We start from the raw sequence: 25,011 nt of genomic DNA, 5'->3' as shown, positions 1-25,011 counted from the left end.
GAAAGTTTTATTACTACGGATTCAGTTATTGATTTTTTTTATTTTTATTTATGGCAACAAATAAGGTACATACATTTCTACTTGAATACTTAAGCGCAACAAGGAATTAAGTTAGATCAATAAGCATCAGAAAACATTCAGTAAACGGATCATTATCACTTGCTCTCAGTTATATTTTCATATGGAATGGAACGGAGCTGTGGGAAAATACTTCTATCTTCACTGGCTCCTAAATAAAAGGGACCAAAACTCATACACTGAAGCTTCAAGAGCATAACAAACCCCCTTACCACAAGTGAATCAGGTGTCCCGCTACTCCTCATTCAATGCAGTCTTTTTTTTTTTTAAATGTTTGCTACTATCACTTTCTAAAGGAAGCTCCCTGGCACTGCATATTTAACTTGTAATAGTTATTTTGAGTATCACTTTTGCCTTTGAAATCATTAAATGCTCTTGGAAACAATTTCCCTAACAATCTGTGCAAGTATTGTGAAATGTATTGGTATGATATTAATAATTAGCACTTTTATAGTGCTTCATATGTAACTATTCCTCACAAAGCCACTGTGATGTAGATTAGCTTGGTTTTCCCTTCTATAATAAAGGACAATAGTAGATACATTCATAAGTTTACTGCTATCAAATACAGGAAAGTTCAGTAGAACCACAATGAAATTTTAAAGAGTTATATCCCTACAAAGAATGAGAGAATTGTTTCCACTTGTTGCACAAGAGTTTAAAGCTTTAAGTCTATGGGTAAATACCTTTCACAGAATTCGACAAGCAACACTTGGCTTGATTGCAAATTTTTTCATTGGGTGCATTAAAGTGTTTTCAGCAGTGGATCGACTCATCAACAAGCCAGTAAACACACTACTACAAAAATGATTTCAGAGTAGAACTGGTGCTCTTGTAATAGTCTGTGTGAGACTTTATTTTTTGCAAGCTGTGTATCTTGCAGATACATTCTCCCAGCTGATCACATTCCAGATAGCTTTTAGATAGTCAGGTCTAACATTTTTATACTGAAGATAATAAGCATGCTCCCACACATCAATTCCTAACAGAGGAACAAGACCTAGAAAAGAGAAAATAACTTTGTGAGTTTATGAAAATATTTTCAGATGAATACGAAATATTTCAAAACCCTACTTCAGAATATTTCCAAACTATTTTATTCTTCATTTCCATACCATTTAAAGACGACAATGAACCCTCCAATACACAGGTGCGCATTGCTAGATCTTATACAGCTGCTTCCCATAAAAAAGGAAGTGCAGTAGCTGATTTTATGATACACAGCTATGAAAACACCCAATCCTGAGAGCACAAATAAGTTCTAAAAATAAAGTTCTGAACTGAAAAAACTGCCTTAAGGAACACAGTTACTGCAAAATACTCTGCTGTGGTGCAACAATAATCATATTTCTAGAAACTTGTGCTTATGTAACATTCCACTCTAATGTATTTTGTGCCTTAAAACATATTAAACACCTGATTTAGTTATATATTATTGTTTTTGTGAGATTAAGGATTAGGAAAACCCAACAAGGAATTGCAACTGAATCCAGCTAAAGAGTCTTTGCAGCTGCTAATCCACAGAGATTCAGTTCATCCCCTGTATTCTGTTCTACATAGGTTCTTGTATGGCCCTCAACACCACAATATCGGAGTGCCTTCCAAAAGTCCATTAACTGATGTGATTAACAACTGTCATATGTGGTATGTTCTCTCTCTAGAGCCATGGAGGAAGTTTGCAGAGTTTTTGCACTGGGGTTGGAGGGAGAGACAGACAATAAGAGAAACCATCAAAAATTATGCACCTTGTTAGATGTACTGTGGTATCTTCCCTCAGCAGTGCAGTCTGAGTCCAACTGGCTCAACTGCTACCATCACAGCAAAGAGTCAAATAAAACCCGCACCCATGACAAATCAGACATCTTTTAAAAGGGGTCAGGTCCAAAATTTTGCTGTTGGCTTATCCCTGGCTGAGAAATCTTTAAGAGCCATCTCTGGCTGATAATAAACTGTATATACTCGTTCAAAAGCCAAATATTTTTGGTTAAAAAATGATGCATTAAAGAACAGAAGCCAGCGTATAAACGGGTCTACACCAAAATTTGATGATTTTTAAACTCTATGGCAGGGATTGGCAACCTTTGGCATGCGGCTCGCGAGGGTAAGCACCCTGGCAGGCTGGGCCAGTTTGTTTACCTGCCGCATCCACAGGTTTGGCCAATCGCGGCTCCCATTGGCCGCGGTTTGCTGCTCCAGGCCAATGGGGGCTTTGGGAAGCGGCGCAGGCCAAGGGAAGTGCTGGCCACCACTTCCCGCCGCCCCCATTGGCCTGGACCGGCGAACCGTGCCCACTGGGAGCCGTGACCGGCGAAACCTGCGGACACAGCAGGTAAACCATCCCAGCCCACCAGGGTGCTTATCCTGGCGAGCCGCATGCCAAAGGTTGCCAATCCCTGCTCTATGGAATCACTGAATTGAATATCTAATACATGGTCATTTTGTTTACCTGGAGCTTCTGCAGGCATGGAGCCCCTCAGCTCCCTGTGGCCGCGGTTCGCCGTTCCCAGCCAATGGGAGCTGCGGGAAGTGGCACGAGCGAACTGCGGCCACAGGGAGCTGAGGGGCTCCATGCCAACAAAACGTCCCAACCCGCCAGCGGCTTATCCTGGACAGGCTGGGAGCCAAAGTTTTCCAACCCCTGAAATATAGGGGCGGCTTATGAAAGGGTCATACAGTTTTTGCTATTTTTACTTATCCATCTTGTGGGGTCAGCTTATAAACAAATGGGCTAATGAACGAGTATATACGGTATCTGTCATTAGCATATACTCTCCTAGTTGTAGTGATTCAAAGAAAGGTAAGTGTCATTTCAGGTTTTAACATATGCCCCAGTGTGCCCTGTCAATGTCAGCATATTTAAAAATAAAAGTGGTGTGATTGTAAAAAGAGAAGAGGTTTCTCTCCCCTCTGTTGAGAGAAAAGCCTACACACAGGGGAAATTATGCACAAAGTGCTGTCAAACACACAGAACAAACCAACCAGTTTAATCTTCCACTTCTAGGTGATATTAAGTGTTTGCAAAGAGAGGCAAAAAGTTTTCAAATGAAGGCAATTTTTAAGTTGATGCCTTTTTAAATTACTCTCTCCAAAAGAAGAAACCTTATGAGGAACCCTCCCATCATCCATGAAAGCTAAAGTCCCTGTACAGCTGAAAATTCATCCATCTTCCTCCTCTCCCTGTCCACTGAAGTTAAGATTTTAAACCTCCCCCCATACATTCTCCAAAATTTATAAGCTGTTCTTCACAAGTGTTAGGTTTAAAAAGGATATTACTACTTTTCATCATTTTTAATAAAGATACACTCACATGCAGTCTCTCTCTAGCCATATTTACTTAGAAAGAAAAAGATGCATGTATTAAATAGCTCTTTCAAGCTGCCGCTGCAGCTACTTTCCTCATAAATATACATAACAGTTTGTGTTTTCTTTCAAAGATCATTTAAAAACAAAACTAACCTGTTGTTCCTTGCAGAGGGTCTTGATTGGAACAAGCAGTGACCTGCAGGCGGCCTTGGTCCTGGTTAAAACCAAGCCACCCCCATCCTGAGCCTTGAACACCAACCGATACTGCCGTCAGCTTCTCCTTGAAGTTTCCAAAGGAGCCAAAGTCACGCTTGATGGCTTCCATCAGTTCCCCTTAAATTTATATTAAAAAAATAAACAAAAAAAACCACACACACTGCACTTTACACTATTTTCCAGCTGATATCAAGATTTATTTTTGAAGTCAGAGAGAGGCAGAGGCAGTTGGCTTCCCCCTCCTCATTTTTTCTGAGAAAGGAAAAAGAATTAATTCTTAACAGATCTTATGCATTAGTATTTTATACAGATTCTGCTTTCCTTTTAAACTGCAGTAAGGCAAAAAAATCTCAAGGTGCAATAATCAACGTAAAGGTACGACCATGTTCTTATACAGTATTTATAATGCTAAGGAGCTTGTGTGTTTGTCAGACAGACAGGCAGTCCACATCAGGATGAACGGGGGGAGGAGGGGGGGCAGTGTTATTTGAAGAGTGCTAGATAGTTTGACTTGAAAGTATGCGAGACAAGTATCCTTATAAACTTTCGCACAGATTGCACCTCTGATGCTCACGGATGAGCAGGTGCCAGCTCATGCCAAGGTCCCCACGCCTCAATTGAATACTGAGGAAGACAGAGCTGAATCAGGCTGGCTCACTCATGGCATTGTTAAAACAGGCATTAGAATGATAAGAACGTGTTTAGACTTTACTGAATGTTTGTGAGCTGCAGCATGCATTAATATCACTAACATCTGTATCCCATATTGTAAGGTAATATTTGAGCAGTTGTATTATAACCCTCTGTAACTAACATAAGAACGGCCATACTGGGTCGGACCAATGGTCCATCAAGCCCAGTACCCTGTCTTCTGAAACTGGTCAATACCAGATGCTTCAGAAGGAATGAACAGAACAGGGCAATTTATTGAGTGATCAATCCCCTGTCATCCAGTCCCAGCTTCCAGCAGTCAGAGGTTTGGGGACACCCAGAGGATGGAATTGCGTCCCTGACTATCCTGGCTAACAGTCATTGATGGACCTGTCCTCCATGAACTTACCTAATTCCTTTTTGAACCCAGTTATAGTTTTTCCATGACCTACTCTCTTCCCTAGCCGCTTTGCCTAATTTCAGCTGTAAGATCTTTAAGCAAATGATGCATCTTCTGTACCTGAGGAGGAGCATGAACTCTTATAGTGCTCTACATATAGGCTTTAATGCAGCATTGCGAGGTCTTTGCTTAAACTTTCTCGGTTAGAAATTATTAGAACATGCTTTCTTGGAAGCTGCAAGGAATACAAGATAAAGGGAAGCAAAACTAAGGCAGACTTTAGTCTAAAGTATTTCACAAAGTTCTTGTGCACAAGTGAGCCTGAACTGTATTATTCAAGCTTAGCCTCAGTGACACATTTACTCCACCTTCCTGTTTCTCAATTCCATAGTGGGAATTCTGAAGTTTCTAATTATTATTTTTTTTGGTAGTTTGAAGACAAAGAAGAACTAGCAAACACTGAATTATGAAGCTACAATTTTAATGAGTGATTATGAGGTTAAACTACAGCCCTATATATAATGGCTAATAAGATGATTCTGTCATGGAGGTTGCAGATTCCATGATTTTCCAGGACCTCCATAACTTCTTCCACAGTGGCAGGGTTGATGCAGCTGTCAGCCCCAGGGCCACCAGAGCAGCAGCCCCAGAGCTGAAGCAGCAGCCAGGATTGGGTCATCCCCGCTGGAGCAGCAGTGGTCAGCATCTGCCACAGAAGCAGTGGCGGGAATAGAGCAGCTGCCAGAGGTCAGCCCCCAGCAGCACTCTGACTGTTAGTTCCCCCCCCCATAGCACCCCCGGGGTATTCTTAGTAAAAGTCAGGGACCGGTCACGGGCTTCCGTGAATTTTTGTTTATTGCTGGTGACCTGTCCCTGACTTACTAAAAAAATACCTGTGATAGAATCTTAACCTTACCAATGACTCTTCAAAGCATGTTAACTACATCACAGCAACAACAAATGCCTAGTTTCTACCAGAGCAAAACTGAAGTAGTTACGTACTATCCTGAATCCCAGAGATTGAAAGAACTGACACCTCCACTCAAAACACTTTCTGATTTTACATAAAAATGAAATCGTTAATTTTTTGGGAGGGCTGGGGGAGAATCACCTTTGTCTAAAGCCTCCTTCATGTCCTTCTCCAGTTCTTTTCTACATGGTCCCCAATATCTTTAACTGCCTCCCTGTCATGGTCTATAGCACAGTTATTCTCAACCAGGGTATGTGTATCTCTAGGGGTATGTAGAGGTCTTCCAGGGGGTATGTCAACTCATCTAGAGACATGTTTCTTAACCTGGAAGTCGCAGAATGGGTTTAGGGGGTTACAAGTCCAGGGCCGACATTGTGGGGTGGCAAGCAGGGCAACTACCTGGGGCCCCACACCACAGGGGGCCCTGCGAAGCTAAGTTACATGCTTCAGCCCTGGGCAGCAGGGATCGGGCTTCAGACTCCCAAAAGAGGTACACTAGTCTGGAAAGGTTGAGAACCACTGGTCTATCACACCTCTACACTTTACTTCTTTAAAACTACACTTCTTCCATGACGTTTTTTAAAGCCTTAAAGCTAATGAGTCAGGTCAATGACAGCCTGATCCAACTCCTGGAATGGTTGATTTTTGTTACCTGTGAGTTTTTTCTTTCCATGGATTGCAGCGCATTCAACACTAATCTAGGTCTTGGGGACTTTTATTGCATTATCAGAGTTTCGGGTGGCTAATTTATTCCTCTATAGTCAATCAATAAAAGGTTAATGAATTTTACAATGGCAACATCATAATAATGGCAGCTTTTATACTGTAAACAAATATATAGCTACCTATGTAACCAAATCTGTCTTTAAAAAAAGACTAGACTCATGCTCAGTAAAGCTTTATTTTAGAGTGTATGCAAAAAATTAGAATATTAATTATTTGTATTACAAGAGCCTCTAAAGGTCTTGATCAGGATCAGGGCCCCATTACGTTAGGTGCTGAGCAGACATACTAGAAGACTGCTAATTTTGAAGGACCTTAATTTTTCAAAGTCTTTTAGCTTTTAAGTGACAAACTAAATACAAGAGATTTCTTTACAGGCCACAGTTTGTCACAATTAATTCTATTGGTTAATGCTGACATATCGGTAAGCCAGCAAGAATAAGTACTAACCTTGAGGCTCTCCTCCCCCATTAGGAGAAAGGTTTGTCCAGAAGATGGTGTGGTTGATGTGACCCCCACCATTGAACTTCAGTGCAGGCTGAAGAGACACCTGAGCTGTAACATCACCTGAAGACACACAAGATCAATAGAATTAAGTGGAAGAAAGTATTGCCACAATGATGAATACAGTAAGCCCTGTTCGTACCAAGATAAAAGCTTAACTACAGTATAGTGCTGCAACAGGTTATTAAAATTTGTGAAAAAGTACGTTTGTGGCATTTGTGCTCACCACTGTAAACCATGTTGTACACAAAACTGTTTTAACATAGCTCTCTGACATCTTAACACATAATATGTCATTGTTTGGCAACTCTTTGCAATGATCCACTCTGCATCAAAAGACCATGTACATTCCTGCACAGGTGTTTACTGGTGTTCTACCATTTGGCAAGATGAGCAGAAGAGGGTAAAATACAAGTGCTTTAGGTTGTAAAAATGTACCGAATTCACAAGGGTTTTCTGAATTCATACCCCCTGCAGATTTCTTTGCTTCCCCGCAGAAAACGACAGGGAAGACTCAGAAGCAGTCATGCACCCCTCCCCAGCAGCACGAGCATGTCATTTCCGGTGCCTGGAGCAGCTGGTGGAGAGGTAAACCACCACACAAGGGGATGGGGATGGGGACACCCAGGGGTGTAGTTTGAGTGTCGGGAGTACATTGCCCCCCTCAAACAAACAAAAGGCAAGGTGCCACTGCCCCCTCCCTTCGCAGTTTCTGAGAGCACAGAGCTGCCCAGGTGAGGGAGGATGCTGCCCCAGCTTGCTGACTCTGCAGGTGGACATCACCTCCTGGGTCTTAGTGCCAGTCGTTCCCCCCTCCTATGTGTGCAGTGGGAAAGGAAGGGGAATGGGATACGGCAAGGGAGGAGGATGAAGAATAAAGAGGAGCATCCATATACCAGCAATGCAGATACAGGTGAGCAATCGTTTTCATGTTCTCTCCACAGGTACTGATGCGGAGAGTGGACTAGATGATACATCTGAGGGAAGGGAGCAGAAGGAGACTCCACCGATTGGAAGGCATGAGATGCACTGTCCTAGGGATGCAGGTTCTACGACCACCGCTCCCAAGAGATCAAAACCCAAACAGCCATTTGATAGACTATCATTACGCTGATTTTGCAACCCACTAACAGTGCTACATATCACTGTGTGAGAAGCAAAAAAATGAATGTACTATAAGCCAGAGGCAAGTCACTATATAACTGCAGTTAATAACCATAGACCTCCATTTGGAAGACGCTGTATAACCACATATGAAGACATGGCGTACACTCTAAAGAACTAGTTGTCCAAGAATCTGATCTTGCAACTGGCAAATCCCTGAAATTGTGAGAGGCCAGTTATAAAATCAGGGCCTACATTGGAAAAAAAAAATTTTATTGAAGTAAAATATTCTTATTTTCTGTAGTAAGGACCCAGTTCAGGAAAGCAAGCAGCACGCATTTAACCACTTTCCTGAACTGGGCCGTAAATCTCTTCGGGTACCTTGTTAATTTAATATTTTTCAAATGAATACAAAACTCTGAAAAGCAATGTTCGCTAAACAAACAAACATACATTACATGAGCTATACTTAATACTAATTAACAGAGTACAAGATAGCACACACCTACAGATTAACACTGCTTTAAAAATACTACAGTATGATCCAATATTGAAATGCATTACTAAAACATTTCTCTTTAAATATGAGGAAGTTTCATTCTAATTTAAATTTTCACTCTCAGAAAGGCATGCTTTCGCACATTGCTTATGGTGTTGAGGGTTTATTTTTAAACTAGATGACAAAAATGGAGACACTGCTCTTTCCTAGCAATGTTTACAAAACTGAACTCTGAAGGACAAAATTCATGCTACTGGAAGTATTGAGTTTATTGGCATTTAAAGCTGTACAAGCAACTATTTACTAACACTGCTGTATGTTAACAAAAAAACAACATTACATAGTGAACATTCAGGGTGTACAGAATACATCTGAAAGACTTTTAAAAAAGGGATAAACCCTGTCTTCTGATACACACATGCAATTCAAAGTGAAGGCAGTGGAAGCTGCGTGTACATATCTAAGTGCAGTACTTGGTCTGTACCATTAATACACCATATCAGGAACAGTTTACAATGCTGCAGACAGATATCTGTTTATCTGGGAGCCACCAATGGAGACAACAATCCTGCATTTCTTTAATTACTACGCTTTTGTGCAATAAGCAGTATGTCTAGTTCTTTTCTTATTTATACTTTTCCTTCCTTAATCCTATTTTCTCTAATTCTTTTCTGCAACAAAACTTTCCTCTGACCACTACTGAAGGGAAAATGCATTGTCTAATCCAGATAAAAGAGGGAACTAAATTCACACTTCTACTATAGACAATATGGCATTTGAAGAAAATGGATTTGAAATGAATGACCTAGTTAGTTAAGTACCAAGCAATTTTCAGAAATACCCTGATTTATGTGTGTAAATCCCACTGACCCTTAAAGTGCATCTAAATCACCTAGTTATTTTTGGAAATGAATCGCACATGCTGATACATGACCATCAAATGGTATTGTAAAGCAGTGGGTAAAGTGGTCTTCTTTCATATGGGTTCAATAGGTAGCAACAACTACAAATTTATATCTAAGTTTGACAGCCAGCACGCTGCTGCAGCAGTGAGCTGGTGAATGACCTTCAGGCCCCTGGCAAAAAAAAAAAAATTATATATAAGGACGCTCAGATATGAGGTGTTCCATCATTTGTGCCTGGTGACCACAGTCGCATACAGGTGTTTGCCTCATTTTCCATTTAAAGGAGGTTTGTCCACATCTCCCATAATATGTCCTGATGTAATTCAATCTGCACCAGTCTTTCCAACATAAAACAAAATCCAGTGGTTCCTCAACAGGATCAACAACAAGCTGTTTGTATTGAACGGTCGAAGTGCTCCATGTGACGCTCCACTGAGCCTCAGCATCGAAGTTGGATGTAAGGGTCTTGGTACAGTTCCAGAGAGGGTTGCGGAATTTTAATTTCATCTTTGGCAAATTCTGCAGGTCATGGTGCAGAGAGATTGTCGTGATTGCATTTTTACATGGTTAAGAAAGCAGCTCTTCTAAAGGTTTTCGCCAAACAAAAAAGGTTGAGGACCACTGCTGTAAAGGGTTAACCAACTATAGTAGCAGAGGTGACTCTCTAGACAGAACATATCTTAAAAATCAGGTGTTCTTTAGAAACAGGTCACCAGCACCAACAAAAATTGATCTGCCTGGCTAAAGGGAGGTTCACTCATTTTTACCAGTCCAGTATTCTGACAGAACAAGAAGTAAGATGAACTTCTCAATACGATTATACTGAAACATATTTGAAAACAGTGCTAAGATTATTGCTGCCAACTTTCTGAAACAGAAGACATGCAGCACTGATATTACAGGAAACCAATGCAGAACTTTTTAAATATGTTTACTTGGCAAGCAAAAATGTGTAATATTGCTATGTATCTAAAGTATTATTAATATTTTGCAGTTCTATAGAGTCTTTTAGAAAACCTTAAGTTTGAGCCTTTGGCAAATTCTGCAGGTCATGGTTAAGTCTGACACGCCTGAGAGGAAGGCGGATACTCTAGTATCACCCTTTTATAGGTGTCTCAGTTAAGTGATTTTTCTAAGGTCATGACAGTAAGACTGTAGCAAAGCTAGGAGTAAGACCCATATCTCCTGACTACTAGTCACATGCATCAGAGGGATAGCCGTGTTAGTCTGGATCTGTAAAAGCAGCAAAGAATCCTGTGGCACCTTATAGACTAACAGACGTTTTGCAGCATGAGCTTTCGTGGGTGAATACCCACTTCTTCAGATGCAAGTCACATGCAGTAACTACAAGATAAGATTGTAGTAGCTTTCTTCCCTTCTGTTAACAGCACCCACACATACCTTTTGCCAATGCCTCTTTATATTTCTCCTCTGCAACATTCAGATTATTCACATAAGTAGCATGATGTTTGCTGTGGTGTAGCTGCATGATTTCTGCACTGATGTGGGGTTGCAGGGCACCATAGTCATAAGGCAAGTCAGGAAGAGTGTGTTTTTGCCTGGAGGTCAAACATCCCAAAGCTGCAATTAGCTGAGTGCGACTCCTGGGGGGAGGAGGGGAAATCATTTTATTGAGCATTCAATATTAAATTATTTTTAAAAAAGCAAATACAGTTACACAATGGTCTCGTGTGCCAGATCCTGCCACTCTTATGTGGATTAGTCTCGTACTGTGACAGACTGATGTTAACATCTTGGACAAATCTTATGGAGTTAAATTTAACTTCACTGAATGAAGTTAAACTTTAATGAATTAGATTTAATACTTATGGGGTCCAATGCATTTAAAACCTACAATTGTTTGTGTGTCATAGTATTGTTTGTAACTGTTCTAGGAGACTAAAGTAAACCTTGGGAGAAATGTTAGGAACTTCAGAGGACATTTGGGGACAATGCACATAAAGTGGATTTCCTAGGAAACACCTGGGGGTAAAAGGAATGCAAATTATCCACCTTAAATCCATCCTTCTGAAACTATGCCCTGGGAAAAGAGTCCCAGTGTCTACTATTTACCTGCTCCCCAAACTGCATGAAAGATGAACTCCACTGTTTAGGAGTGTGCTAGTTCAGAGCTGAAATTACTATGAATTTGTGACTACAAAAGAGACCTCCTTGTGAGTTTGAAGGACTCACCGGCCAAAACTGGAGGGAAATCTCCAGTAAACTGGCTAGCAGATAACTTGGTTCTTTTATTGTTTTTAATGTGTTTTCTCTGTCATGCTTTTACCCCAAGAATAAAAATAGGCCAGCATAGGAAGAACTGTGTGGTAACTTATAACTGCACTGTTATGTCCTTGAAGAGAAACTAAGCAGGGCTGATTAGACAAACTGCCTTTGCTAGGAGTAACACAATGAAGGCAGGGAACTCCTCAGCCTGGAAATACCCCAGTCAGAAGGGAGAGTAGATTTCCACTCTAGTGAGGTAACAGCTCGGCAGCTGAATGCCTGAGTGTGAGTGGCCTTGCTGGCCCACAGAGGGGAACAGGAGTGCAGTTGCCCTGATCTGTAACACTTTTCAAGTTGTCCCATTACTTTCATAGTGATTACTTGTGGCATAAGGTACTTCTCAATGTGAGTAATACTGGTAGAATTTCTCTATGTAATTAAGGTCCAGACGTACCAAGAAGTTATTAACAGTATTGGCAGCCCCAAGCAACCTTTTCACTGCAACTATGGGAGCTAGAAACCTCTCTCTTTTTAACAAAAGCCAAGATTCTTGTGCAATCTCTTGGTTCCAACAGCTAAGGCTGCAGGAAAAACACCAGCAACAACACAAATAGTGATAAAATTATGAGTTGGCAACATCCAGTTCCCTTATGCTAGACAGTGTTGTTGTAGCCATGTTGGTTCCACGACATTAGAGACACAATGTGGGTGAGATAATATCTTGTATTGGACCAACTTCTTCAGGTCCTCAAAAGCTTGTCTCTCTCAGCAACAGAAGAGCTCTAGGTAATTTCTAAAGCTTGTTTCGCCAACAGAAGTTGGTTCAATAAAAGATATCTCACCCACCCTTGCTCTTTGATGCTAAACAGTTCACACAAAGGAAACAAGAGCTGTTCCTGGGGGCTTTGCAGTATGAAGGGCTCAAGTCTCTGAACACCTAAGCATTTGCTTAGATTTACTCAGATAAGTAGCCCCATTTAGTTCAAGAAGCCCACACAGCTGTAGAAGCATTTGCAGCCCCAGAGCAGGATGAAGCTGATGAAAATTAAAAATGATAATCTAACCATAGCCAGAAAACAAAACTGAACCCTTCCCCTGCGCCTTGCCAGCCAGGGTATCTGAGCTGATGGGCAAAGGCCCCAGGCCAGGGAACTTCCCACCACTCTGGGAAGAGAGAAGTGAAGTGGGCCTGGAAATCACTGTATGAACAAGCCTCTGGCCACCCACTTGTCTGGTCCAGTGACACGGCGGGGGAATATGAAGTACGAAGAGAAGAGTGGCGGGCAGCTGAGGTATGGAAGGGCAGAGTGTGAGGATGTAATGAGGTAAGGGGAAGCAAAGCAGGGAGCAGATGGGATTAGGAGGTAACAGGGAAAGGCGGAAAAGAGAGTGGGAGTAAGGGGGTAGCTGTGGTACAAGGGGCAGAGTAGGGAAATAGGGTAGGTGGAGCAAAGGAGTAAGGAGCAGATGGGAGAGGGGGCAGAGCAGGGGGACAAGGGGGCGCAGAGTAACAGGGTAAGGAGCAGATGGGGAGCAGAGTAAAGGGGTAAGGAACAGATGGGGGAGGGGAGAGCAGGGGGAATAATGAGGCAGCAGAGTAACAGGGTAAGGAGCAGATGGGGGAGGAGCAGAGCGGGGGGGATAACAGGGTAGAGGGAGCAGAGTAAAGGGGTAAGGAGCAGATGGGTAGGGGCGAGGCAGAGCAGAGGGATAATGGTGCTGCAGAGTAAAGGGGTAAGGATAAGGTGACCAGACAGCAAGTGTGAAAAATCGGGACAGAGTGTGGGGGGTAATAGGAGCCTATAGAAGAAAAAGACCCAAAAATCAGGGGAAAGTCCTCATAAAATCGAGACATCTGGTCACCCTAGGTAAGGAGTAGATGGGGAGGAGGAGCAGAGCAGGGGATAATGGGGAGCAGAGTAAAGGGGTAAGGAGCAGAGCAAGGGGCTGATGGGTGGGGAGCAGAGTAACAGGGTAAGGGGCAGAGCAAGGGAATAACGGGGTGGGGGCAGAGTAACAGGGTAAGGGGCAGGTGGGGAGGGGCAGAGTGGGGGTAATGGGGTGGGGAACAGAGTGGGGGCAGGCCAGGGGAATAATGGGGTGGGGAGCTGAATGGGGGTAACAGAGTGGGGAGCAGGTGGGGAGGGGCAGGCCGGGGGATAACAGGGTGGGGAGCAGGTGGGGAGGGGCAGGCCGGGGATAACGGGGTGGGGAGCAGGTGGGGAGGGGCAGGCCGAGGGGTAATGGGGTGGGGAGCAGGTGGGGAGGGCAGGCCGGGGATAACGGGGTGGGGAGCAGGTGGGAAAGGGGCAGGCGGGGATAACAGGGTGGGGGAGCAGGTGGGGAGGGGCAGAGCGGGGGAATAACGGGGTGGGGAGCGTGTGGGGAGGGGCAGAGCAGGGGATAACGGGATGGGGAGCAGGTGGGGAGGGGCAGAGCAGGGGATAACGGATGGGGAGCAGGTGGGGAGGGGCAGAGCCAGGGGATAACGGGATAGGGGAGCAGGGGTGGGGAGGCAGAGCCGGGGGATAACGGGGTGGGGAGCGGGTGGGGGGGGCAGAGCAAGGGGGGAGAGGGTGGGGAGAGGCAGAGCGGGGGTAACGGGGTGGGGAGTGGGGGGGGCAGAGCAGGGGGTAATGGGGTGGGGAGTGGGGCAGAGCGGGGGTAACGGGTGGGGAGTGGGGCAGAGCAGGGGGATAACAGGGTGGGGAGTGGGGGCAGAGCGGGGGTAACGGGGTGGGGAGTGGGGGCAGAGCGGGGGTAACAGGGTGGGGAGTGGGGGCAGAGCGGGGGTAACGGGGTGGGGAGTGGGGGCAGAGCGGGGGTAACGGGGTGGGGGTGGGGCAGAGCGGGGGTAACGGGGTAGGGAGTGGGGGCAGAGCGGGGGTAACGGGGTGGGGAGGGGCAGAGCGGGGGTAACGGGGTGGGGAGGGGCAGGCCGGGGCTAACACACACTCGGTTAATAACCCGGCCCCTGGGCAGGTCACACTGACATTGAGACACCTGCGACCCCCGGCTCCCGCGCCTCCCTCCGTGCCTCGGCCGGGCGCCCCGGGACCGCAGCGCGGGCGGGCCTCACCTGCCGCGGGAAGCCAGGCGGCACAGCAGGGCCATGGCGGCGGCGGCGGGTCCGGGCCGGACTGAGCGCAGCAGGAGGCCGCTCGCTGCCCCGAGGTCGCGAACAAGGCGCCTGCGCCGCCGCCCCGCCCGGCGCGGGGCGGGACCGGGACCGGGCCCAGCGATCAGCCCCCGCCCCCGCCTGTTCCCGGGCCCCCGGCACCGCCCAGCCCGGGAAGGGACCGGCCGGGCCGCCCGCCTGCCCCGCACGCTGCTGGGCTCGGACCCGCCCAGCCCCAGGGCGGCTGGAGCCGGGTGACGGGGCCGCCACCTGTAGGGCAGCTCAATGGCGCTGGCGGGGCCGGGGCTTTCGTGGTGCTCGGACCAGCCACAAACCAAATGGTGCCCCGGGTGAGGAGCGTCTTTGACGCCCCCCTCCGTTTGTTAATCTTTTGAATCGCTTGTTTTTTATTGCATTTGTAGCCATTTCACGATAGTGAGGCCCGAGCTACGTGCACAATTTAGCCCTGTCATAGACAAGATGATAAATTTGCACGGAAATCGTGTATAAACATAATGAAACAAAAACAGTCCCGTCCCCCCCAGCATAGCCCCCCAGCCAAATAGACTCCTGAAAACGGATGGGGATGAGGGTGTGGGAGGGAGGATGGAGGTGACATTAATGAAGTAACCAGATGTGATGGCCTGCAAAATATAATCTGCTCCTATGCAGGTTGGAAATGGGAAAGGAAAGTGTTTAACAGTATTTTGGACCTCCCTAGGAAACCCAGACAGCTGTAGCCCACAGTGAGGCTTTTGCTAGGAGTTTATGCTCAGCTATTATGGACTTGACCTAGTCACAGTGTTCTGCAGGGAGGTGCTCAATAAAATGATTGGATTTTTCACAAAGTATGGTTGTATTTCGTCATCAGCACTCGGTAATTTGCAATCCAAAATTGCAGGGTTGCTGAAGAATAGCTCTTGGGATGCAATTGGTTGAATTGCTGTTGGTCTTTATCATAAGGTATAGACCTTGTGTGATGTCTGTCATGTTCATTGACACGCTCCACAACTAAAGAATTTGGCACAGGATGTGAAAACAAAAATTCCAAAATTTTCACCATAACCTAATACGTTTATTGGCCCATTTTCATCTGGGTGGTGTGGTGGCAAGCGTTTGCCAGATAGTCTTAGAAGGATACACGAAGGTATCATTCCCTGGTAGAGCCACACAACTAGAGCAAAATGTATGCAAAATGTCCAACATTTTATGTTGTGACTCCTGGACTTCCTCTAATAGAATCTGTATTGAATCAGCAATGTTTTTCATCAGTTACTGAAAATGTTTAAAACTGTCAGTAAGAGAAGGTGGGGAGGAGAGGCATTACCACTTCATCTGGCAACAATGCTGAAATATTAGTCTGCAATAGTCATCACTTTGTCTGCTGCAACCTCTTGCTCCTCAAAAGAGTCCTCCTGAGGTTGGGAATGTTGAGAAAGGAGTGATGTAGCAGGAGAATATCTCCTTCAGTGATCTCCTCAAAAGGAGCTAGGTCTTCAGAACTACTGATGATAGGGAGCCCAGGTGTCCCAGTATGGCTCCTGAGGTGGACCATAAGGCAAAAAAGGGGGCATCCAATGTTGGTAATGCCAGTGAGAAGCGGCATGAAATTGTTTTTCCTAGGAATTTCCCTGCAAGGGACAGTGATAGGGAAAATGTCCCTTTAATGACAGGCAGGAGACCCCTGTACCAAAATCTGGGCATCTAAGGAATCATCCTCGACATAGTCCAAAGGTGGGGCAGACAATGGCGAAGACAGCTATTGTCTTCCTGTGAGGTAGGTGTTGGAGATTGGGTGCTGGAGATCAGGTGCTATCAGGAAAAGATACGGTCTGGTGACCTAGTTGTTCAGAATCCATTAACAGTAGAGCTTCTATCACAGTGGTCCCCAACCTTTTTTGTCTGGGGGGCACCAGAAAACGAGCCACGGAGGACCATAGCTGCGGACGAGCATCCATCAAAATTCCGCCGACAAGCGGCAACATCAATAGGCATTGCCACCAAATTGCCGCTGACAAGCAGTGTCATCCAGAGGCATCGCCACCGAAATACTGCCAAAAATCGGCAGCATTTCGGCAGCGACGCCTCTGGATGACACAGCTTGTTGGTGGCATTTCAGTGGATGCTTGTCCACCAGACAGTACGTGGGCGCACTTAGACGCCCCAGCGGGCGCCATGGTGCCCACGAGCACTGCGATGGGGACCCCTGTTCTATCACATCAGAAATATACAATTCCTTGGTGCATCAAACTTCCTGAGGTACCTGATATACAGGAGCTGAGGTAATATGAGGCTTCATAGAGGCTGGTGTCGGTACCAGGAGCGCTGAATGCTTCAGTGGTTCCATTTTAGAAGATGGCATTTGTACTGAGGGTGCTGCTTCAGCAATACATGTTTAACAGATGACAATGGTACTGAACACATTGATGACTTCTGGGATACCATCTGGTTACTGACACTGAAGACTCTGTAGGCAGTCTGAAAGCCAGAGCACTTGGGCACTTTGATAAAGCAATCATGCTTAGATGGTACATAAGAACAGCCATACTGGGTCAGACCAAAGGTCCATCTAGCCCAGTATCCTGTCTTCCAACAGTGACCAATGCCAGGTGCTTCAGAGGGGATGAACAGAACAGGCAATCAAGTGAACCATCCTGTCGCCCAGTCCCAGCTTCTGGCAGAGACTAGGGGCACACACCATCCCTTCCCAACCTACCTGGGTTGGTTTCTGACGCCATGGATTTTTTGAAGAATTGAAAGTCTGAAGAGCTCCCAGTACTGGCACATGAGGTCTCTAAAGTGGTCACTGTCTGGGGTAATCTTTGATGGAGGCTGTCTGTTGGGAGTTCTAGAATGCCTCTTATTTAGAGCCTTGTCAGTATCTGCCTTACTCTTCTCCCATGAAAATCTCAGGGACTGGAATATGGAGATTGACAGGGCAGTGTCATACTGAGCCAAAACAATCTTCCTATTTTTTTGAAATGTGATTTTAAAAGAGGGCAGATCTTTCACTTGAAAGGTATGTAGGTATCTTCCAAACAGCAAAGGCACCAAGTGTGTCAATCACTGAGATTGATCCCCAGCAGGAGAGGCAGTGCTTTTACAAACAGCGGCCGCCAACAGGAAGTTTCGAGAGTGAGTTCTCCAGGTGAAGGAGGAGCAAATATGGGACCCTTGGGGTAAGTGGCTGTCTGTAGTGTGTGTTTGTGTTTGGGGGTTACTTGCTGTGTGCTGAGTTTGTGTTTGTCTGTCTGTTTCTTTGTTTGAAGGATTGGGGGCTGCGGCCTGCAGTTGGGAACTGTGAACTTCTAAACAAGGTTTGAAATCTAGAAGCCTCTGTTCATTGCCTGAGCCTTAGTCAGGGGGCAGGGCTATCAGGAAGGCCAGGGCTTTATAAAGCAGTGAGCAAGCAAGCAAGCAGGGGCCGCTAACAGAGTTTGGAGGGGGAGTGGGAAGGGGGCAAGGTACACTTGCCATTCTTTATTACCTTTAAACTTCTTGATTTAAACAAAAACCCTATCATTAACCTAGATAGCTATAGGAGAGAATGCAGGCAGAAGCCCAGCAGCAGAGTGGGGGCTATCCTGTTTATTGCGCTCAGTGTAGCATGAATGATTACCTGCCCTGTGGGCGGGTGACGTATGTGTGCATTCAGTGCAAGGAGCTCCTGGCCCTCAGAGACTGCGTACAGGCTTTGGAGGTCAGGGTGGTGGAACTGGAGGAGCTAAGGGAGGCAGAGAGGTATGTTGATGAGGCTTTCCGGGACCCTGTAGATTTGTTCCACCTTCGGTCAGACTGCCCCTGCACTGTTAAGGAGGATGAAAGGCCCAGGGAAGCAGAGCAGTAAACGGGAGCAGAGGGAATCCTTCCCATAGTTGGGACCCTCCTTCCTGATGATGTTGGGGGTATCGTCTCGCACTAAGGTTACCTCTCTGGGGGAGGGAACTCCAGTCACTAGGGAAAGGCAGGTGTTAGTAATGGGAGATTCAATCATTAGAAACATAGATAGCAGGATTTGTGATAACCGGGAGACCTGTATGGTGACTTGCCTGCCTGGTGCGAAGGTTGCGGATCTCTTCAGGCATCTAGATAGACTTATATGTAGTGCTGGGGAGGAGCCAGTGGTCGTGGTTCATGTAAGTACCAATGGCATAGGGAAGGGTGGGAGAGATGTCCTGGAGGCCAAATTTAGGCTGCTAGGAAAGAGACTGAAATCCAGGACCTCTATGGTGGCATTCTCAGAAATGCTTCCAGTTCCACCCGAAGGGCCAGGTAGGCAAGCAGAGCTCCAGAGTCTCAATGCGTGGATGAGACGATGGTGTAGAGAGGAGAGGTTTAGATTTATTAGGAACTGGGGAAACTTTAGGGATGGGGGAGCCCATACAGACTGCTGGCACTTAACATTAAAAAGGTTGCAGAGCAGTTTTTAAACTAAGAGCTGGGGGAAAGCCGATTGCTACAGAGGAGCACGTGGATCAGACAGAGACTTCTCTTAGGCTACGTCTATGCTACCTGCCAGATCGGCGGGTAGTGTTCGATGTATCGGGAATCGATTTATCGCATCTCGTCTGGACGCGATAAATCAATCCGCTAATCGACACCCGTACTCCACCTCGGCAGGAGGAGTAAGTGGAGTTGACGGGGGAGCAGCAGCAGTCGACTTGCCACCGTGAGGATGGCCAGGTAAGTCGAACTACGATACTTCGACTTCAGCTATGCAAATAGCATAGCTGAAGTTGCGTATCTTAGTTTGAACCCACCCCATAGTGTAGACCAGCCCTTAGAGGAGAGTCTATTGATAGAGATTCTCTAGGTTTTAGTCAGGAGGAGAGGATGGAAGTGGATAAAGTATGGGCCAGATCAGATGAGAAATATTCACATAAAAAAGAATCTGACACATTAGAAAAGGGCAGACAAATAAACAGTGACACGTTTTCAAAGTGCTTGTACACAAATGCTAGAAGTCTGAATAATAAGATGGATGAACTAGAGTGCCTCGTGTTAATGGAGGATATTGATATAATAGGCATCACAGAAACCTGATGAAGTGGGGACAATCAATGAGACACAATCATTCCAGGGTACCAAATATATCGGAAGGCAATGCTGTAACACGGACAAGGTGAGTGAGGCATTTGCCTCAGGTGCGCAAAACTGAGGGGCACAGAAAAAGATGATGTCAGTGCATTTGTCTGCAGACACAACAACTGTCATTCGAGTAATTGAGTTCTAGTATTCCCAGTGAGCACACGCATATTATATATTAGGACTTCTCAGATCTGCTTAAGACCCACCAAACGGTGAGTGCCTTTGTTTATCATTCCTTATTTCTTATGGAGATCACAGATTGGGAATCTGCAATCACTATAATATATTAATTTTGTTTAATGTTTAGATGAATTTAATACATTTATTTATGCATTTTTAATTTTTATTCCAGTCTATTGAACAAGACCCTGCATTATGAATAGTATGAATTCTAAACGTCCGAGTGAGGCACAGTGCTGTAAACAATGAAAACACGCTACGGTAGAAAATGAAAAAATGTCAATGACAATGGGGAAATGGCTAGTGAAAAATGCATCAAACGATGGGAATACGCCAATAGCTGATGTCTCTGATGTCATAAATTCAGCACCGCTATCTAATAGTAACAATGAGAATTATACAACTTCAGAAATTATTGTTGCTATCGACCAGCAATTGGATTGTGAGATTACAACTTCACCTTCAGTATCGATTACTGACAATGATGAGATACTCGACACCTTAGATATCATGACTAAAACTAGTGTGAACGGCCGCGATCAGCAACATAATTCCTCTGCAATGCAAATCATTGAAATCAATTTTAACGATCCACCATCTTGGTCCTGTATAAACGATAAAATAGGATGCCACCTTATTGAACATGGACCTGACTAGGGAAAATCTGCAGATTTCTGTGAATGAACATCAGAAGATGGAATAAAATTTTCAGAAGACTGTTTTTTTAAAAAGCTTTTTAATGGTGAAACCGTAGAGCGTAATTGGCTTATTTACTCAGAAACCAGTAAGTCCATTTTTTGTTTTCCATGCATGTTATTCAATCAGCGCTTTACCAAACCTAATATTGCAAATCAGAAAGTAGGATTTAATGATTGGAAAAATTTAAACCATGTCGTGGAACATGAAAATTCAACCAATCATCATGAAAATTTCTGTAAATAGAAATCCTTACAAAAGAGATTACTAAGCGGAGAATGTGTCGAAGATGCAATACAAAAAGCTATTGAAACTGATAAACAAAAATGGAGACAAATTCTAAAAATAATTTTTGATGCCGTGATGTTTTGCGCCAAAAACAATTTACCACTTAGAGGATCATGTAGCAGTATAGAAAACCCCAATTCAGGAATATTTCTTAATCTATTGGTATTTATAAATCATTATGATGTTCAACTAAAACAGCATATCGTAACTCACAAAAAAGGTTCAGTGAGTTATTTTTCACCGGCTATACAAAATGAATTTATTCGCTTACTAGCAAACCAAGTTTGTAATGAAATTATATCCAAAATAAAAAAAACTAAATATTATTCTATCCTTCTGGACTGCACATCAGACATATCTCATCGAGAGCAAATGTCCCAGATTGTGAGATACATGAGAATCAATATCGGAATTGTATCTATAGAAGAAAATTTCATAGATTTCATTGAAACCAAAGAAAAAATGGGAAGTGGATTAGCTGAAGAAATAATAAAGAAGCTCAAAAATGATGGGCTTGATCTTCAAAATGCGAGATGCCAAGACTATGACAATGGCGCAAATATATCATATTTACAAAATACATATATAAAAAGGCGTCAAAGCTGTAACTTTGCAAAAAAATAGATTAGCGAATTTTGTACCATGTTCAGCCCACTGTCTAAGTTTAGTCGGAGTACGTGTGGCTTCCATAAATTCTACTATGGTTTCATTCTTTGCCACTGTACAAAAGTTATACACATTTTTTTTCTCATTCAACCAGTTGCTGGGATATTTTAATGGGTATGTTAAAAGTATCACTAAAAAGTCATGCTGATACTAGATGGTCATCAAGAGCTAATGCAATTGAAGCCTTAAATTTGCAGATTACAGAAGTGACCAAGACTCTAAAAAATGTTGCTGTTGCATCGAAATGTCCAGAAGCAGTATCAACAGCTAATAGCCTTCTTTAAAAAATTAATTATGAATTTTTGTGCACGTTATCCATATGGCCTAATATCCTAACTCATATTGACAGAGTGAATAAAGCCCTACAAGCAAAAGGCATCACTGTTTCTCAGGCTTGTAAAATGATCAACGGATTATGAAATATTTTACAAGAGATGCGTGAAAGCGATAACAATATGGTCAATATTTTTACAGATTGTAAAATAACGGCTGAAAATATAGAAATACCAGCAGAATTTATTGAATCCAGAAAGCGAAAAGTAAAAAGGCAGCAACTTTATGAGTGTGCAGATGAATCTTCTAATTTATCAGCAGAACAATCTTTCAAAGTACAAATAAAAACCATATTTGACACCATAATAGTTGAGTTAAATTGGAGATATGAAACTTTAAATGAGATATCTTCTGATTTCGATTTTCTTTCGGCTGATTTGCTTGTTAAAATGGACACTACTAATCTTCAAAAAGCAGCAGTGGATTTAAGTCTCAAATATGACAGCGATTTGAATGCCTCAGAAATTTCGTCAGAGATTCAGAGTTTTAAACATCAGGCGTTAGCGTTGTTTCCAAAGGTTTCATGCGCAACTAGTTTGGACCTTCTCCAGTTAAATCGTGAATATAATTTGGCTGAATCTTATCCAAATTTAGAAATTGCATTAAGAATATTTCTCTGCCTGCCAGTAACTGTGGCTTCTTGTGAAAGAAGCTTCATTAAGCTCAATTTAATTAAAAACTACCTTTGAGCAACCACGGATCAGGAGAGATTAACAAATATCTCTATCTTGTCAATAGAACATGAAGTAGCGAATAATATTAATTTTGATGCAATTATCAATGAATTTGCCTCACTAAAAGCACAAAAAGTACAATTTTGAAAAATAATCATTAATCGTATCTGATATGGTTCTACAGCTACATTTTATTTGTGATTATTTAAATAGTATGTTACATGTACTATGATGCACACCTTATATGTATTAGTTGATTTTGTACGCGGAACTTATTATTAAAATAAATAAATGTTCTATTATCATTATTATTTTTGTTATTTAAGTATTTTTCTTTTTTTTACAAAGTAGCTACTATGAATTTATATAGAGGGGGGAGGGCGCAATTTTATATTCTTGCCTCATGTGCAAAAATAGCTAGTTACAGCTCTGTCGGAAGGACAGAACAGGTCGTGCCAGGGGGATTGGCACTATATGTGAAAGAAAATGTAGAATCAAATGAAGTAAAAAATCTTAAATGAATCCACATGTTCCATAGAATCTCTATGGATAGTAATTCTATGCTCTAATAAGAATATAACAGTAGGGATCTATTATCGACCACCTGACCAGGACAGTGATAGTGACAATGAAATGCTAAGGGAGATTAGAGAGGCTATCAGAATAAAAAACTCAATAATAGTGGGGGATTTCAATTATCCTCATATTGACTGGGTACATGTCACCTCAGGACGAAATGCAGAGACAAAATTTCTCAATACTTTAAATGACTGCTTCATGGACCAACTGGTACAGGAACCCACAAGGGGAGAGACAATTCTCAATTTAGTCCTGAGTGAAGCACAGGATCTGGTCCAAGAGGTAACTATAACAGGACCGCTTGGAAATAGTGACCATAATATAACAACATCTAACATTCCTGTGGTGGGAAGAAAACCTAAAGAGCCCAATGCCCAACACTGTGGCATTTAATTTCAGAAAGGGGAACTATGCAAAAATGAGGAGGTTAATTAAACAGAAATTAAAAGGTACAGTGCCTAGAATGAAATCCCTGCCAGCTGCATGGACACTTTTCAAAGACACCATAATAGAGGCCCAACTTAAATGTATACCTCAAATTTAAAAAACACAGCAAAAGAACTAAAAAAAGAGCCACCGTGGCCTAACAACCATGTAAAAGAAGCAGTGAGAGATAAAAAGGCATCTTTTAAAAAGTGGAAGTCTAATCCTATTGAGGTAAATAGAGAGGAGCATAAACACTGCTAAATTAAGTGTAAAAATGGAATAAGAAAAGCCAAAAAGGAGTTTGAAGAAAGGCTAGCCAAAAACTCAAAAGGTAATAACAAAATGTTTTTTAAGTACATCAGAAGCAGGAAGCCTGCTAAACAGACAGCGGGGCCCCTGGACGATCGAGATGCAAAAGGAGCACTTAAAGACAATAAAGTAATTGCGGAGAAACTAAATGAATTCTTTGCTTCAGTCTTCATGGCTGAGGATGTTAGGGAGATTCCCAAACCTGAGCCATCCTTTGTAGGTGAAAAATCTGAGGAATTGTCACAGATTGAAGCGTCACTAGAGGAGGTGTTGGAATTAATTGATAAACTTAACAGTAACAAGTCACTCGGACCAGATGGCATTCACCCAAGAGTTCTGAAAGAACTCAAATGTGAAAATGCGGAACTATTAACTATGGTTTGTAACCTGTCCTTTAAATCATCTTCTGTGCCCAATGACTGGAAGATAGCTAATGTAATGCCAATATTTAAAAGGGCTCTAGAGGTGATCCCAGCAATTACAGACCGGTAAGTCTAACGTCAGTACCGGGCAAATTAGTTGAAACAATAGTAAAGAATAAAACTGTCAGACACATAGAAGAACATAAATTGTTGGGCAAAAGTCAACATGGTTTCTGCAAAGGGAAATCATGTCTTACTAATCTATTAGAGTTCTTTGAAGGGGTCAACAAACATGTGGACAAGGGGGATCCAGTGGACATAGTGTACTTAGATTTCCAGAAAGCCTTTGACAAGGTCCCTCACCAAAGGCTCTTACGTAAATTAAGTTGTCATGGGAAAAGAGGGAAGATCCTTTCATGGATTGAGAACTGGTTAAAAGACAGGGAACAAAGGGTAGGAATAAATGGTAAGTTTTCAGAATGGAGAGGGGTAACTAGTGGTGTTCCCCAAGGGTCAGTCCTAGGACCAATCCTATTCAACTTAGTCATAAATGTTCTGGAGAAAGGGGTAAACACTGAGGTGGAAAAGTTTGCAGATGATACTAAACTGTTCAAGATAGTTAAGACCAAAGCAGACTGTGAAGAACTTCAAAAAGATCTCACAAAACTAAGTGATTGGGCAACAAAATGGCAAATGAAATTTAATGTGGATAA

General features: G+C 43.5%; 1 protein-coding gene across 1 annotated transcript; it reads right to left on the bottom strand.

Annotated features, from left to right (window-relative positions):
• Window positions 1–50: 50 nt before the first annotated feature.
• SOD2 (superoxide dismutase 2) lies at window positions 51–14,814 on the bottom strand. The gene is made up of 5 exons (XM_039532068.1): window positions 14,659–14,814; window positions 10,755–10,957; window positions 6,792–6,908; window positions 3,535–3,714; window positions 51–1,078 (listed from the first exon to the last, which is right to left on the bottom strand). Exons 1-5 carry the CDS (start codon window positions 14,691–14,693, stop codon window positions 933–935), a joined length of 681 nt encoding a protein of 226 aa, XP_039388002.1. The 5' UTR covers window positions 14,694–14,814; the 3' UTR covers window positions 51–932.
• Window positions 14,815–25,011: the final 10,197 nt, after the last annotated feature.

The sequence above is a fragment of the Mauremys reevesii genome, linkage group 3 (assembly GCF_016161935.1).
Source record: "Mauremys reevesii isolate NIE-2019 linkage group 3, ASM1616193v1, whole genome shotgun sequence".
NCBI classification, from domain to species: domain Eukaryota; kingdom Metazoa; phylum Chordata; order Testudines; family Geoemydidae; genus Mauremys; species Mauremys reevesii.
This window is presented reverse-complemented; position numbering and strand designations above follow the sequence as displayed.

Excerpts from the sequence above, each read along its gene's own strand:
- SOD2 (XM_039532068.1), bottom strand. The coding sequence starts at position 14,693 with ATGGCCCTGCTGTGCCGCCTGGCTTCCCGCGGCAG. Across the intron at positions 10,958-14,658 it reads CGCCTGGCTTCCCGCGGCAG|GAGTCGCACTCAGCTAATTG; the intron begins GTGAGGCCCGCC and ends TCCTCCCCCCAG. Across the intron at positions 6,909-10,754 it reads TAAAGAGGCATTGGCAAAAG|GTGATGTTACAGCTCAGGTG; the intron begins GTATGTGTGGGT and ends GTGTGTCTTCAG.